General features: G+C 39.8%; 1 protein-coding gene across 3 annotated transcripts in view; it reads left to right on the top strand.

The window, feature by feature from the left end:
• MTMR7 (myotubularin related protein 7) overlaps nt 1-17,214 on the top strand; it is a 119,470-nt gene that overhangs the window by 38,435 nt on the left and 63,821 nt on the right. For all 3 annotated transcript variants that reach the window (XM_031014053.3, XM_055349131.2, XM_055349132.2), the window contains exons 2-4: nt 4,367-4,489; nt 6,401-6,563; nt 16,345-16,502. In XM_031014053.3, the coding sequence (XP_030869913.2) occupies nt 4,367-4,489; nt 6,401-6,563; nt 16,345-16,502 (444 nt within the window). The remainder of the gene's footprint in view (nt 1-4,366; nt 4,490-6,400; nt 6,564-16,344; nt 16,503-17,214) is intronic.

Raw genomic sequence — 17,214 nt, 5'->3', positions numbered from 1 at the left:
CTGTGAAATCTGAAAATTTAGAAACAGACAGACAAAAACCACATGGCACGCCCAAGCAAAGCAAGTTAAAACATTTATTAAGGAACCAGAAATTAACAAAGTAGAAAAGAAAAATAAAGTTGATATATCCAACACCTGTTACTTTAAAGAAAAACCTTTGCCTGTCTAATCACAAAGAGGTAAAAAGAAAACAATTCACAGTATTAGGAATGAGGGAAGGGATAAGAAGAGAGGGGTTACCCACAGATAAGAATTAAAAGATTGTAAAAATTTGAAAATCTGCAGTAAGATAATTTGTAAAGGTATTATAATATTAAAATGAGATTTAGTAAAAATTGGAAACAGTGAATGGATCTGTAACCACATAAGAAGTTGAAACCATTACTAAAGAATTATTTCTGTGTAAAGAAGTACTATACTTGTTTCAACTAATAAATACTTTGTATGTTGAAAGCTTCCTGATTAATTGATGTAATCATAACCATGGTTAATTCACTTGATAACAGCAGCATGAATAGGCTAGGGCATGGAGGTTCTCTCTTAAAAGTATAGATGCAAAAGAAAAAAAAAATCAAAATAACAACTATGGCGGGGAAAATACAAGGAATTAAAATACCAATATATAATGACTATGTATGAATTACGTAGTTGTGATTTCAAGTTGGCCATATAGCAGGAACACAAGACTCCTTTAAAGATTAGGAAATCTATTACTATTATTGATAATTTAGGACTAGAGTTAAAAAAACAAATATTTATCCAAATACATATCAAAAAGGCATAACATTCACTTCTGATTTTTAAAAATCAAAACTCTTAGTAAACTAGGATTAGGTCACTTTCACAATGCGATAGTAAATATCAGCATGAAACTCAATGGTAAAAGATAATAAGTGTTCCATTAAAAATGGGTGCACATAAAGAGATGCTCAATATTGTTAGCTATCAGGGAAGTACAAATCAAAACCACAATGAGATCACATACTAGGATGACTATAATCAAAAAAGATTATAATAAGTGTTAGCAAGGATGTGGAGAAATTGGAACCTTGTATATTGGTGGTAGGAATATTAAATGGCACAGCTGCTTTGGAAAATAGTCCAGAAGCTCATCAAAAGCCTTACTATATGACTTACCAAATGACCCAGCAATTCTGCTCCTAAGTATAGCCAAGATAAATGAAAGCATATGTCCATACAAAAACTTATGCTCAAAAGTACATAGCAGCATTATTCCTGGTAGTCAAAATGTAGATACAACTGAAATGTCTATCATTTGATGAATTGGTAAATGAAATATGATATGTCCATATAATGGTATATCATGGGGCAACAAAAAGTAAAGCACTGATACATTCTATGAATAGATGAACTTGGATTGAAACATAGATTGAGAACATGATTGCTAAGTGAAAGAAAGCAGTATCAAAGTATGACATGTTGTATGATTCTGTTTATACAAAATGTTCAGAATAGGCAAATCTATAGAGACAGAGGGTAAATTGATTTTTTTTGGGCTGGAGTGGTTGGGGGAATAACTGGGATGTGACTGGTAATGGGTGCAGGGTTTCTTTTTGCGGTGATGAAAATGTTTTAAAATAGTGTGTTAATGCTTGCACAGTGATGGTGTATACAGTGCTGTGAATATGCTAAAAACCATTGAATAGGACATTTAAATGGGTGAATTGTATGGTATATGAGTTATATCTCAACAAAGCTGTTATTCAACAAATGAAAAACAATGCAAGAGTGACTGTAGTCTCCATGCTATTTATAGTTACTCTGAAGTTTCTAATTAATGCTATTATACAAGGAAAAAAGATAAATATTGGAAAGGAAGCAACACATTATTACAGAAAATATTTGGCTACTCAGAACATTCAGGAGATTCATACTAGAATTAATTTTAAAAAGTTTGGTAAGGACGCAGTTATAAAAGCTCATTGGGCCTTGGGCTACTAGCCTTACTGTATAAACAGTTCTTATAAACATGTAAGAAATGCTGATCACCCAGTAGGAAAGTAAACCAGTGATATGAAGACCATTCGCAAAAAATACACCATGATGGATAACCATACAAGAGAATGTGCAGCATATCAGTAACAAAAGAATTCTTGTAAAAAGAAAAAACATAAGCTGGTAGGTGAAGGGCACTGTTGTTGAATGTATGTCTTTAACATACATAGACTTTCACAAGTCCTCAGGAATTTCACAATGCTCCAGAGTAAATTGCATGACTACAGATATTTATAATATGTAAATTGACCTCAGTAGATCTCTGAAAATTGGGAGGAAGTGAGATGGGACCCTCTAGAGCTACTCCTAGAGGGCTGGCTTGGCTCTAAGGGCATAGAGGAAACTGAGGCAATGGGAGGTCTTCGGTCCTGTTTGTTCTTGGTGTTCTGAGGAATGTTCACGAGGTCTGCTACTCCCCTGGCTTTCCCTTGGAGTAGATGGGAAGTCTGAGACTCCCAAGCTAGATCAGGACCACAGCTTCTATTATTTATTCATTTTTGAGAAGGAGTTTTGCTCTTGTTGCCCAGACTGGGGTGCAGTGGTGCGATCTCGGCTCACTGCAACCTCTGCCTTCCAGTTGTAAGCAGTTATCCTGCCGCAGCCTTCCGAGTAGATGGAATTATAGGTGCCGGCCACCACGCTTGGCTAATTTTTGTATTTTTAGTAAAGACGGGGTTTCACCGTGTTGACCAGGCTGGTCTTGAACTCCCGACCTCATGATCAAAGTGCTGGGATTACAGGCGTGAGCCACCGTGCCTGGCCTATTTATTTTTTTTGAGATGGAGTCTCACTCTGTCACCCAGACTGGAGTTCAGTGGCACAATCTTGGCTCACTGCAACCTCTGCCTCCAGGGTTCAAGTGATTTTCCTGCCTCAGCCTCCCGAATAGCTGGGATTGCAGGCACCTGCCACCACCCCAGGCTAATTTTTGTACTTTTATTTTATTTTATTTTATTTATTTATTTTGAGATGGAGTCTCACTCTGTCGCCAGGCTACAGTACAGTGGCGCAATCTCAGCTCACTGCAACCTCCGCCTCCTGGGTTCAAGCGATTCTTCTGCCCCATCCTCCTGAGTAGCTGGGACTACAGGCACCCACCACCACACCCGGCTAATTTTTGTATTTTTAGTAGAGACAGGGTTTCACCATGTTGGCCAGGATGGTCTCGATCTCTTTACCTCGTGATCCACCTGCCTCGGCCTCCCAAAGTGCTGGGATTACAGGCGTGAGCCACCGTGCCTGGCCAATTTTTGTATTTTTAGTAGAGACATGGGATTTCACCACGTTGGCCAGGCTGGTCTTGAACTCCTCACCTCAGGTGATCCACTCGCCTCGGCTTCCCAAAGTGCTGGGATTACGATGTGAGGCACTGCACCGGCCCACAGCTTCTATTTAAACTGAAGAATGGAGCGAATACAATGTGTTAGTTCCTAAGCTGCCTCATGGAAGCAAATACCATTTTGGCTTGAGGGATGAGTCAGTGTTTCTCTGCAGGTGGTTGATCCTTGGCAGTGGTAGGATTGCTGTGTCCTGTGGTCATTACAGGAATGTTCCTCTGGTGGTTATGGTGGCTGTGTCTTACTAGAATTACCATTGCTTCAGTTTTCTCTCGCTCTGTAGAGATTGTCTTGTCATTTCCATTACATTTCATGTTAGGATGATCTCAGTGCACATGTCCTTAAAATTGGTCTGCATATAAGAGATGTATGCTTTGTAAAAATTGTTTCTAGAAATCTCTTCTGGCAGTTTGGATTTTAGCTGAGTGGTGATAATGCCATTCATTAGGAAGATTTTGTTATAAATGAATGTAAGGATCTTGAAATGGTATGTTTTCCACATTTCTCTGATACTTTTTTCTCCCATATGTATGTTTATACTTCCTACTAGTTTATATGGAAGCAAACAGCCTTAAGGCCATTTCTGCAAGCTAGAAACACATAGGAAAATGTGCTGTTTTCTTTTTCATAGAATGTAATTGATACATAGTGTAAACTCAGAACATTAACACATACACTTTCTGCTTTAAATTAGAAATGTAATATAATTATAATGAAATGAAAGCATTGACCATTGTAAAACCCAGAGAGGAGGGTATTCTTAATAGGATCTACAAATCTTTTGTGGTACCTTTAAACTCATATTTTCATAACTGCTGAATGTTCATCTTTTAATATACAGAATCCTACTCTGAGATCCGATTAACTTAAGGGGAAGTTTTTGGTTTTTATTATTGGGGGAATTCTCAAAAAATTGTATTTTGGAGTAAGTGTGAGTTTACCCTGTTATCATTTATTTCGTGAATTGCTCTTCTGCTTTACGGTAACTCTTTTCATCATGCCGATTTCTCTAGGTTGAAAATGTCCGCTTGGTAGATCGAGTGTCTCCTAAAAAAGCAGCTCTAGGTACTTTGTATTTGACGGCTACCCATGTCATATTCGTGGAGAATTCACCTGACACAAGAAAAGAAACATGGGTATGCTTTCTTTATTTTTAGCTTTCCTTGTTTTGCGTTGTTTGAAGTAAAAAGTGTTTGCCCTCCATTCATTTTTTCTCAGGGTGAGATGGGTGGGCTTTTGTGCCTGGGTGTTGGGGAACTGTTTCTGGAATGTGTGTTTCGCCTTTTTCTGTGCAGTCATATCTACTTGATCTACTATTCATTTTAAACACGAATTATTTGAACATCAGTGAAGAGAGACTTAGAACTAGCCAGAAGATACAAGTGCTTCCTGTCACAGCTGTCAAGGAGAGATTCAATAATGTCAGTAGGCCAGATTCAGCATTGTCATCCTCCAGTGCTCCATTTGCAGTACTCTCTATTTGCAGGGTTCTGTAATGCAGCCATTTGGTCATTTTATTACGTTGCCTCTACTTTTCTGATAATTTTAAAAAGAAAGAAAATCTAGAGGAGCTTCATCATCAGGTATTTCTCCTACTTATTAATGAAACCATTAGATATTTGAACATCACTAAATAATAATAATAATTATTATTAATATTATTTTTGAGATGGGGTCTTACTCTGTTGCCCAGGGTGGAGTGCAGTGATGCGATCTCAGCTCACTGCAACGTCTGCGCCCTGGGTTCAGGTGATTCTCCTGCCTCAGCCTCCTGAGTAGCTGGGACTACAGTCATGCGCCACCACGCCTGGCTGACTTTTTTGTGTTTTTAGTAGAGGCAGGATTTCACTATGTTGTGCAGGCTGGTCTCAAACTCCTGACCTCAAGTGATCTGCCCACCTTGGCCTTCCAAAGTGCTGGGATTACATTACAGGCATGAGCCACCGTGCCTGGCCTTATTATTCTTTCAGCAACCCAATCATGACATCCCTGAATTGCAGATTTCCCTTTTCTGTATTCCGTGCACAGTGGTACATTTTTAGCGGAAGGTGGCAGGCACTTCTTAGTGGAGGGGAAACTTAAAGATTAAAATGCTGCTATTGAAGACTGAGCAGAGACCCTCCTGTAACACCAGAGATGCACTTCAGTATGATTTCCTTTAAAGTTAATCTCCTCTTTCGAGAGTAGAATGATGGTTTTACCAGAGGCTGGGAGTGCAGAGGAGGGGGAGGGAATGAGGAGATATTGATTGAAGGGCACAAAGTTTCCAAAAGACAGGAGGAAAAGTCTGGAAGTCTATTGCACAGCAAGGTGACCATACTCAATAGTAATGTATATTTCAAAATAATTATGAGAGTAAATTTCAAGGGTCTCATTGTAAAAAAAAAACAAAAAACTATAGGTAAGTGATGGCTATGCTCATTAGCTTGATTTAATCATTCCACATGATGTACATATATCACAGCATCACACTGTAGCCCATTAATATGTACACCTATGATTTGCAATAAAAATATTAATTAAAAAAATAAAAAGATAAAATAAATCCCTTCTTTTGCAGCCTGCCCGACCACCAACAGCTTAGAAAACAACAATCCCATGTTGATACAGAACTCGAACATTCCATGTGGAATTAAGGAGCATGGTGGCACCTCCCAGCGGAGCCATCTCTAACTCGTGTTGAGTGCAGAAGTTTATTTTACTAACTTCTCATGACCTTATTTAATTTTAGCTATTAAGTGCATTCGACATTTGACTACCAAAATGTTTCCTTACCTGGACTTGTGCAAATCTATATGTTGAATGGTTTACTTCAAAATAACTATCCTGGATATCAGGAAACTTGGTATTGAAAAATAAAATTATAAATTTAGGAAGTTGATTCTTACCTGGAACATCTCAGTGCTTGTCATCTGAATGCAAGGGTTGAGCTAGCTGGAGGTTGGGGAGTGTTTCTTGTCTTTCTTTGAGCCACAAAGAAATGTTAGTCCTTGTCGTATTCATTAGTTATTTGTGCTTAGCTTATGCACATTAACATTTGGTTCTAGATTCTTCACAGTCAGATTTCCACCATTGAGAAACAGGCAACAACTGCTACCGGATGCCCTCTGCTGATTCGCTGCAAGAACTTTCAGATAATACAGCTCATCATACCTCAGGAAAGAGATTGCCACGACGTGTACATCTCCCTGATACGCCTTGCAAGGCCAGGTAGGGCAGAGGAACTCGGCATTTAATATGGAACCTCTCTTAAAAATTTGCAAATCACGTTCAAGAATTTGTATGGTGCTTAGGAATGATAGGGGTTCAGGGATTATGTGTCAGTCTCGTTCTCAGGTGAGGATAAGCCCGAATGATCATCTGATACAGAGTTTCTTGTTTTTTTAGAGTCTCCCCCGAGTTATTTATTATGTGAGTCTCTTTCATGAATCTTAGTATTAACTTAATCTTGGTGGGGTTATAGGATGTTTTCCTTTTGGGGTGAAATTGCCTTAAGTTATGCGCTTCTTATATTGTGGTAATCGAGCCACCTTGAATGGGGCCAGTGACAGAACTGATCAGTTGTTTTGTGTGGAAAATGTTATCAGACAGTTCCAGCGCAGTTTTCTCCCTCTTGATGCTTTTAAGGTTTGGTCTCCATTGCTTTTTTGTTTCTTGGGGTTTTGGGTTTTTTTTTTTTTTTTTTTTTTTTTTTGAGGCACTTTTGCTCCATCGCCCAGGCTGGAGTGTAGTGGTGCAGTCTCAGCTCACTGCAACCTCTGCCTCCTGGGTTCAAGCGATTCTCATGCCTTAGCCTCCCAAGTAGCTGGACTACAGGTGCCCACCACCACACCCTGCTAATTTTTGTATTTTTAGTAGAGGTGGGGTTTTGCCATGTTGGCCAGGCTGGTCTTGAACTCGTGGCCTCAAGTAATCCACCTGCCTTGGCCTCAAGTACTCGGATTACAGGAGTGAACTACCATGCCTGCACCTCCTTTGCTTTTTGATAATAATTTATTTTTTCCAAGGTTGATACAACTAGACTAGCATCAGTGACTATTTTTTCCAAGGTTGATACAACTAGACTAGCATCAGTGACTATTCAGGGTGTGCATCTGCTGATTCTCCTGAAAAAAAAAAAAAAAAAAAAAAAAAAAAAAAACAATGTGGTAGGAAGAGCATTTGGATTTGAAAGATATGTTCTCGCCATTGCTATCTTGTTGCAGCCCTCATCTTGGGCTCTTCGGATTTATAGCTTACTGTTCGCTTCTCTTGCCTCTCTGTGTGGCTTGTGTGAGTTGTGGTGTTGTTTTCCTTAAAAGAAATATACGCGGCCAGGCGCAGTGGCTCATGTCTGTAATCCCAGCACTTTGGGAGGCCGAGGCAGGCAGATTGCAAAGTCAGGAGATCAAGACCATCCTGGCTAAGACGGTGAAACCCCGTCTCTACTAAAAATACAAAAAATTAGCTGGGCGTGGCTGTGTGTGCCTGTAGTCCCAGCTACTCGGGAGGCTGAGGCAGGAGGATGGCGTGAACCCGGGAGGCGGAGGTTGCAGTGAGCCGAGATCTCACCACTGCACTCCAGCCTGGGCGACAGAACGAGACTCCGTTTCAAAAAAAAAAAAAAAAAAAAAAGAAATATACTGTACTATACTCTACGTTTCTTGGAAGAATACAGTGAAAAGAGATCATTTATATAGAAGTTGCACTACCCAGAAGTAGTTAATAAAGGAGATAAGATATGTGCTGATAATTACTTTGCCAAATGCTTTTTGATTCAGGACAAGAAGTTCAATTATAAACTTTTCAAGGCATTTGGTTGGATCCTAAGTTTCTTATGATTTGTCCATATTCTTTGTAGGTAGCTAAGAGCTAAAGTTACTAAATGGAAATGACGCCAGGGAGCTGTCAAAATCTGGTAGTTTTTACTTTGCACCGTTACCCTTTAAAGGCAGTTGGTTGAGGCTTTTTCATCCAAGTGTGTTAAAAGAAAGGCAGAGTAAGGCAGAAAAGCAGTTGAACTTTTTGGAGGGTGCACTGAAATCGGAACAGAAGTTCTGGGAAGATGTACATTAGGTTGCATGCAGCAGATAATGTGAGGAGAATTCTGTGCTAACAGTTTCTGTGTCACTGATTAATGTGATTAATGGAAGTACTAGGTGATAAATGTGCTCTGAGCAGATTAATGGGATTTAGGAATAGCCCGGCGAACTGGGAAAGGGCTGAGCAGCTGGATGAGTGAATCACAGGGACCAGGAGGGTCATGGCCCAGAGATAGCGAGTGCCAAGACTCTCGCCGTGAGGATCCCTGAGAGGGAAATTACTGTGTTCCCTCATTTTCGAAAAGAGATACTTTTTCCTTAAAAGATGAAGTTTTACGAGTTAGGTATTAGATGTAGACAGAGATCTGACTGGCTACCTTTTCTAAAAGAAATCATAGTCATTCATTGAATCAAAGCCATCACCTAAGAGGAGTTAAAAAGAATCACCAGCATTTTGAAACATGGGCATTAGAAATGCCAGTTTGCCTAAAATGTAGTGCTTTAATAAGTGTGGGAAGGTGAAACAGATCACAAGCAGTTCACAGTGTAATGTTAAAGGCAATGCTAACATTAGGGCATATTATAGGCTGTAACTTTGGAAGCAGGACTTTGACTCTGGAGGGAGATGGGGAAATGTGGAAGGGGTTAGACATGAAACAGCGGCCTTCAACTGGGGGATGGGGTGGTCTTTCAGAACCATCTGAAGATATTTTATAAAAGACACCCTCCACTGCCTTTAAGGGTATGAGAATAAGGGTGTGTGTGTGGTTGGTGAGGGAGATGTACTTTGAATTCTAGTAGTAAAATATAGCTCTCTCGATATTCTGGTTAGTCACCAACAAAGTTCACATTTTTTCAGTTTATTTATGGACACCCAGCTAACTGTAAGGTTCTACAGAGCAGGGGTCCCCAACCCCTGGGCCGCAGACAGGTACCAGTCTATGGCGGGTTAGGAAGCGGGCGGCACAGCACAGCAGGAGGTGAGTGGCGGGCGTGCAAGCGTGAGCTCTACCTCCTGTGAGATCATTGGTGGCATTAATTCTCTTAGGAGCATGAACTCTATTGTGAACCGTACATGCGAGGGATATAGGTTGTGTGCTCCTGATGATCTGAGGTGGAAGAGTTTCATCCTGAAACTATCCCCCAGCCACACCCCCTATCCACAGAAAAATTGTCTTCCACAAAGCTGGTCCCTGGTACCAAAAAGGTTGTGGACCGCTGCTATGGAGGACAAAACAGTTGTTTTTTACATAAGAAGAAATGTTTGGGAATTCATTTAAGTCAAGGTCTCTGAAGGAGATATTTTCAAAGCTGTCGTAATTTAATATTAAAATCAAAAGTACTTTAAAAATAGAAAAAAAAAAAAAACCCAAACCTTAGCATCAGCAGAATGCGAAGGGTGGGGAAGGGAAGAGAAAAGTTTCCAGCTGTTAGCAGAGGGACACAGAGGTGTGAGGTGTTTTAGAACCGGTGTAACTATTGAAAGGGAAATTGCTTCAGACATTCTGTTGAATTCAGGCAACTTAAAATAAATGTCGAAATTATCTCTTTACTGAGTTAGGATTTCTGGTATAAGGTAAATCAAATTATTAAAAAATTAGAGACTTTATTGGTTTGCTTTTTGTGTGAATAAAGATTGATAACAATTTGATCACAGACTGTAGAAGATCTCAGGCAAAACATAACATGCCCAAATGCAGGAAGCTGTTTCATTCTTGGTAAAGAACTAAGTTAGGTTAAAATAAGGGTTGTGGCTCAAATGAGATCAGTTAACCTTATAGATCTAATGTATTAATAAGGATTGAACTTTTCTGATGAAAAGACCCGTTTCTCAGAGGCCTTCAGCTTTTCCCATGTCCTCTCTCCTCTCTTCCCTCCAATTTGCCTCCTGCTGTTTATTTTTGTATCAATTATCTTTCCCTCTTTAGTGTTTGTGGGTACTTCAACACTTAAATAATTTCTTTTGTTTATTTTCCCCCTTTTCCTAAACTAGTTTCTTTTCAGTATTTTAGTCCCCAGTTCTTTTGGATATTTTTTTATTTTAGAAAAAATCTCATGATTGAAGTAGTCTCATTTGCTTTATTGGTAACTTTTTATATTCCTTATATAAGTCATTGATGTTTACGCAATTTTTGCAGTGGTAATTTCTTTTTTATCAGAGCATAGCAGCCCTTTTCCACTGTGTTAGCTTTAACAGTCCTAATATTTAATTTCAACACTTGTTTGCTTAAAACAGACAGATAAGGTGAGGCATCCTCATTTTTATTTTAAATATGCAAAATCCAGTAATAGCTGTATTATCTTCTCACCCCACTCTAAATGGTTTTTCAGCTACAGTTTTTTGTTTTTTTGTTTTTTTTTTTTTGAGATGGAGTCTCGCTCTGCCATCCAGGCTGGAGTGCAGTGGCGCGATCTCGGCTCACTGCAAGCTCCACCTCTCAGGTTCATGCCATTCTTCTGCCTCAACCTCCCGAGTAGCTGGGACTACAGGCACCCGCCACCACGCCTGGTTAATTTTTTGTATTTTTAGTAGAGACAGGGTTTCACCGTGTTCACCAGTATGGTCTCGACCTCCTGACTTCATGATCCGCCCGCCTCGGCCTCCCAAAGTGCTGGGATTACAGGCGTGAGCCACCGCGCCCGGCCTCAACTACAGTTATTTTAAGTTGCCTGAATTCAGCATAATGTTTGATGCAATTTAGCTTTCAGTAGTTACTTTGGTTATTTAAAAAAATGCTCACATCTCTGTGTCCTGATGACTGTTGGTAAGTTTTCCCTTCCCTTTCCCACCCTTCACATTCTGCTGATGCTGATTCATGTTTGTTTTTTCTTTTCATTTTTAAAATACTTTTGATTTTAATATTACATTATTTATTGCTTCTCCCAGTTAGTCTGTAATGAGAGGCAATTACTCCATATATTTATCCTAAATATTCTGTTTTTATAACCTTTAACTTGATACCTAGGGAACAAGCTAGGTTATTTTCCTTCCTTCCCTAATGTTTTGTTGTACCCACATCTCTCCCTTATTTGGCAGAAGGAGCACCCTTTCCTTTATATGGGAGAGAAGGAGCAAAGGTTGTATATGGATGCAGCCCCATTTATTCACCTGGTGGTTCCAAGTTGAGAGTTTGTACCTGATGTCTTGCATATTCTATGGGAAGTAGGAAGTGGGGTTATCTGAGAGTGAAGGAGCCAAGGAGAGCAATAGAGACTGAGCTGCACTGTAGTGCCATAGGCTTCCCTAGGTTAAGGGGAGCACAATGAACACCGGTGCTAGAATAAGATCAGCCAAAACATGGATCTCTGTGTTTGGGTTGAGCTCATGCTTTCAACTGAAACCCTGATTTGGTCTTCCTAGAAACAGCCAAACTGTTACTCATCCTTAATTTCGTGTAGTATTTTAGAAATTATCATTTTGCTTTCTGGGTAGAAAAACATTAAAGCTGGACTCCTGTTTCATTAGTTATATGATTTAAGTAGATAATATATGATACTGTAAATACCAAGATTTCCACATTAACTTTTTCTGAATGTTTTTTAAAAATTAAAGGTGCATATTCAGTTTACTCCCACAGTCCAAAGGCATTTTGAGTATTTGCTTCTTATTGGAGGAGCTCTTGTGTAATGGGGCCCCTTAGGGTGAGGCCTTCGTTGCACTTCCTGCTGAAAGCTGCTGGTCACTAACAGCAGAAGATGTTTTAGTTGGATATGCTGGCTCAGACTGTGATGGGAAAAGCCAGTGGAGCTTTTAACATGCGTGTTTTAAGAGTGCGTAGAAAATCAGCTGAGGGATATGACCTTCCTAGAGTGGGCAAATATTTTCTCTCTGTTCAGGTTCCATAAATATTAAAGATTTATCTAAAATATAAGAAGCTTCTGCATAACAAAGGAAATGGAAGAAAAGACTTGGAAGCCGTATACCTGATAAAGGATTAATACCCAAAATATGTCAGGAACTCAAACAACTCTATAGGAAAAAAAACAAGTACTCTGATTAAGAAAAGGACAAGGGACCTCAAGAGACATTATTGAAAAGAAGACATAGATGGCTAACAGATACATGAACAAATGTTCAACCTCAATAATCATTAGGGAGATGCAAATTAAAACCACAGTGAGGTATCGCCTCACAACTGTTAGAATGACCTTTACCAAAAAGATGGAAGATAACAAAGCTTTGGCAAGGGTGGGGAGGAAAGAGAATGCTTATGCACTGTTGGTGGGAATGTAAATTAGTACAGCCATTATGGAAACAGATGGAGGTTCCACAAAAAACAAAAAATAGAATTATCGTATGATTCCGCAATCCCACTTCTGAGTGCTTACTGGAAAGATTGAAATCTATAAGTTAAAGAAACGTCTGCTCTCACATTTTCGTTGCAGCCCTATTCACAGTAGCCAAGTTGTGGAATCAACTTAAGTATCCATCATTGGATGAAGAGATAAAGAAAACATGGTATATATAAATAATGGAATGCTATTCAGCCTTAAAAAGGAAGACATTGTGTTATTTATGACAACATGGATGGAATTAGAGAGCATTATGTTGAGTGAAAAAAGCCAAACATAACAAACACCATATGTTCTCACTTACATGTGGGATCTATGACAGTTAAACTCGTAGAAGCAGAGAGTAGAATGGTGGTTACCAGAGACTGGGGGTGGGGGAAATGGGGAGATGATGGTCAAAGGGTGCAAAGCCTCAGGCAGGAGGAATAAGTCTCATTATTTTGAAATCTATTGCACAGTGTGTTGAGTATAGGTAATAGTTCAGTAGTGTACATTTCGAAACGCTTAGAGTAAATTTCAGATGTTCTCATTACAAAAAATGTTAAATACTTGAGGCAATGTATATGTTAATTAGCTTGAATTAATGATTCCACATTGTAGTCAAAAATCATAACATCACTTTTTGACCGGGCGCGGTGGCTCACGCCTGTGATCCCAGCACTTTGGGAAGCCGAGGCGGGCAGATCACAAGGTCAGGAGATCGAGACCATCTTGGTTAACACAGTGAAACCCCGTCTCTACTAAAAAAAAATGCAAAAAATTAGCCGGGCGTGGTGGCGGGCGCCTGTAGTCCCAGCTACTCCGGAGGCTGAGGCAGGAGAATGGCGTGAACCCGGGAGGCGGAGCTTGCAGTGAGCCGAGATCGCGCCACTGCACTCCAGCCCGGGCGACAGAGCGAGACTCGGTCTGAAAAAAAAAAAAGAAAAAAAAAAATCATAGCATCACTTTTTACCCCAGAAATATATGAAACTATAATTCATCAATATATTATTAAAAAGTCTGTAAGCAAAAAAAAAAAAAGATTGTCAAGCCCTAGGTTTTTTTTTTTAAGCTTGCCTCCCAGCTAATTGCTAAACATTCTGCTAAATATTTCGTAAAAGTAGAGAACGAAAAGAACAGAAAATTATGACATGGGAACAATTCAGTAAAACTTTCATCTGTGCTAGTGGCGCTTTTCGATTTCTTAGAGTAGGCAGAGTCTGCAGGCTGTATCTGGGCTTGCCAGTGGGTAAGAAGCTTGCCCATATTGACATGACTGTTGGCTGACAAAAATGGGCTTTTCCTGGCCCTCGTGTACAATTTTCCTTAAATTGGGCATAAGGATTGGTTGATCACCCTTTTCCTTAAAAAAAGGGAAAATTTCATAATTGCCGTATCAACCCATCCTAACGTCTCCTAGTTCAAGAGTGATCTGCTTAATGTCTGTTATAAATTATTCTTGCTGTAATTTATGGATAATTTCATTGCCTCTTCCCAGTGGAAACAGGTATCAGCCCACACACAGAAAACTGTCAGTAGTCATAGGATGTTTTTCTTCTTCTACCTTTAAAGCTATTTGTAAATATTTAACAAAGAGAACTTCACTGCCATTATTACCCCATATTCAGTAGCTCTTCTTTCACTCAGGGAACGGAGGCTTTCTCAAGAGATTCTTTTGGCATCCTAAACAACTTGCATTTGTGGTTAACATTATGGTAGCAGAAGCCTGAGTCATGAAAATGGTACTTAGAGATGGAAAAGATGTGTCAATGTTGAGCCAACTGTTCCCAGAACAGGATCTGAAGTTTCACATGCTGTCTGCAACATTAGCTAAGATGATAAGAAATTGATTTTACGGAAAGCGTCTGCTCTGGTTTGTGTGTGAGCACACCTGGATGTGCGTATTTTGTTATTTGTCCAAATAGTCCGTACTCTAAGTTTTGAAGTTTAGAAACATGACATGGAGAAAGACTGAAATAGAATATAATTTATCTCACTGACATACAGCAGTTGCTTCTTACTCTCAAGAAAAATGAAGAAATCTGTTGCTTAAAATATGACCCTTATCTTTCCTCTTCCATGCAGATGAGTCATCTCAATAGCAATCAAAACAAGTTTGAAACCTGAGTTTTCATGTCAGGCTGCCTGTGTGTTGCTGCAGCCTCTTGCTGGTGGCAAGATTCTATAAAGGGCTACACATACATGTATTTAGGAAACTTAAATTGTTCACACTGAATACTATCACTATGCTAAGGACATAGGAGGACCTAGGAAAGCTATGAGAAAGAAATATATTGGAGAAAAACAGGAAGATTAGGGGACTGGAACGAGGAAGGAAGAAGAGAGAAGGATCTGCGTTTGGGGAGGGTGTGTTACAATTAGGAGCAGGCCTTCTGCAGCCAGATGTCTCATTTAAACCTGGACTCTCCGGTAACTGGCTGTGTGACTCTGAGGGAGGGAGTGTGCCTCCCGTTTGCCTCAGATTTCTCGTCCGTAAAATGAGGACCATCAATGTTGCCTACTAACTGGATTAATGCACTTAATTGCGACAGAATCTGGAACAAAACAAGGTCTGAGTATCAGCTATCCTTTATTATCATCAGAAATGCTTAGATCTGCACTGTCCAAGGTGGTAGCCACTGGCCACAGATAGCTGTTCAGCGCTACTCCAAACTGAGGTGTGCGGTTAAGTGCCAAATACACGTGAAATTTCAAAGACAGCACAAAACAAAATGTATCAAATATTAGTAAGTTTTATATCATGCACATGTTGAAGTGATAATGATTTTGGATATATTGGGCTAAATAAAATAGATTGTTAATTTAACTTTTTTTTAATATGGCTACAAGGACATTTAAAATGACATACATAGCTCACATTATATTTCTGTTGGATAGTGCTGGTCTCTTAAATGGCAAGAGCAGAGCAAGAAAATCAAATCCTAGATTTTAGTGGAAAGAGGGAAACAGTGGGGCTATTGGGCTTCACAAGCATCAAAGGCGGTGTATAAAGACAGAGATAATACGACAGGATTGAAAGAAGCCACATCATGATGCAGCCTTCGATTCCCATCCCACAAGCACAGCGCTGTGCAGTTTGAATTGATTTTTTTAATGAATCTTACGCAAATGAGCAGCACAATTACGATATTTATGTAGTTGTTTAAAGTTCAGATGTTTCCAATGCAAACGTTTAACATATTCCAGAGTTTTTTCAACTTTATTATTTTTTTCTTTTTTAACCCTGTGAGCATCAAAATGTGCAATTGGCCTGGGCCTTGTGTCTGCCTCTGAGAGGCCATCCCAAATCCAAGCTTGATGGGCATTAAAAAAATGGAATCTTCATGCCTAATGAATGCATATGTTCTTAATTTTTATGTTCCATATTTGATGTGGTCTGGAAAATATATTTGCTTTTAAAGCAACAACAAAAAAAGCACAAAATGGAGATGTTCCTGTGTTCTAAAAGGAAAGAAGTTACTGCCAAGTTGAGTTCAGATACCCCAAGGTCATCTTGTCATTGGTGGGAGGAAGTGGGGGACCCTGTCCACTGCACACAGGTTACTCCCAGGAGTGTGCTGGGGGTGGGGGTTGGGATGGCCTCTCAGGGCACTCCAGGTGGGACAGAATGTTTTCGGGGAGATTTGGCTCTGGTTTTGACTAAGCTTGATTTAACTTTATCCTACCTTTTCTTGCAGTGAAATATGAGGAGTTATACTGCTTTTCATTCAACCCCATGCTGGATAAAGAAGAAAGAGAGCAAGGCTGGGTGCTGATCGATCTTAGTGAAGAATACAAGCGGATGGGCCTCCCTAATCATTACTGGCAGCTCAGCGATGTGAATAGAGACTACAGAGTGAGTGCGTGAAACCCAAACACTGAAGCCACATGAAATTAGGATTTCAGCCAGCTTAGCATCCCTTTATTTTTATCTCCTTCAGGTTTTACAGCTCTTTGTAGATATCCATGTGTGGATTTCCAGGTCTCTCTTGGTTAGTGCCAGCTGTATTTCCAACCTGGACCTAGAATCAAAACGTTTGAACCTGCTATAGAGATCACCCCTTCCAGACCCTTCATCTCACGGTTGCAGAACTTGAAACCCAGAGAGGCCGGGTGGCAGGCCTTGTGGACAGGCAGTTGGTGGGAGAGCTGGCCAGGATCTCATTCTCCCATCAGGTCTTTTTATAGCGTAGTGAGTGATTAGTGGGCAAGTCAGGGAGACTCTGAAGGCAGTTTGGCACCGGCTTCTCTATGTGCTCACTGAGTCCTTGCTTGGTACACAAGGTCACCAAGAGGCTTCCCTAGAGAAACATGTCTACACTCACAGGAAGGAATATGGAGAGGCAGGGAAGCTAGAGTGGCAGAATTAATCCCATCTTCTCCTTAATGACAGGCTTACAGATCAGGGGTGGTTTCACTGTTAATTTTTAAAATATTTAAGTAACAAAAGTAATGTGAGAACATCCTAGAGAGTTTACAAAAGGAAAAAAAAAAAACCCAAACCCACCATCCCATTTTTAAAACATTCTTCTGTTTTAAAATTTTCCTTCAGTTGTTTTCTCATCTGT

The sequence above is a fragment of the Gorilla gorilla genome, chromosome 7 (genome assembly GCF_029281585.2).
Source record: "Gorilla gorilla gorilla isolate KB3781 chromosome 7, NHGRI_mGorGor1-v2.1_pri, whole genome shotgun sequence".
NCBI lineage: Eukaryota > Metazoa > Chordata > Mammalia > Primates > Hominidae > Gorilla > Gorilla gorilla.
This window is presented reverse-complemented; position numbering and strand designations above follow the sequence as displayed.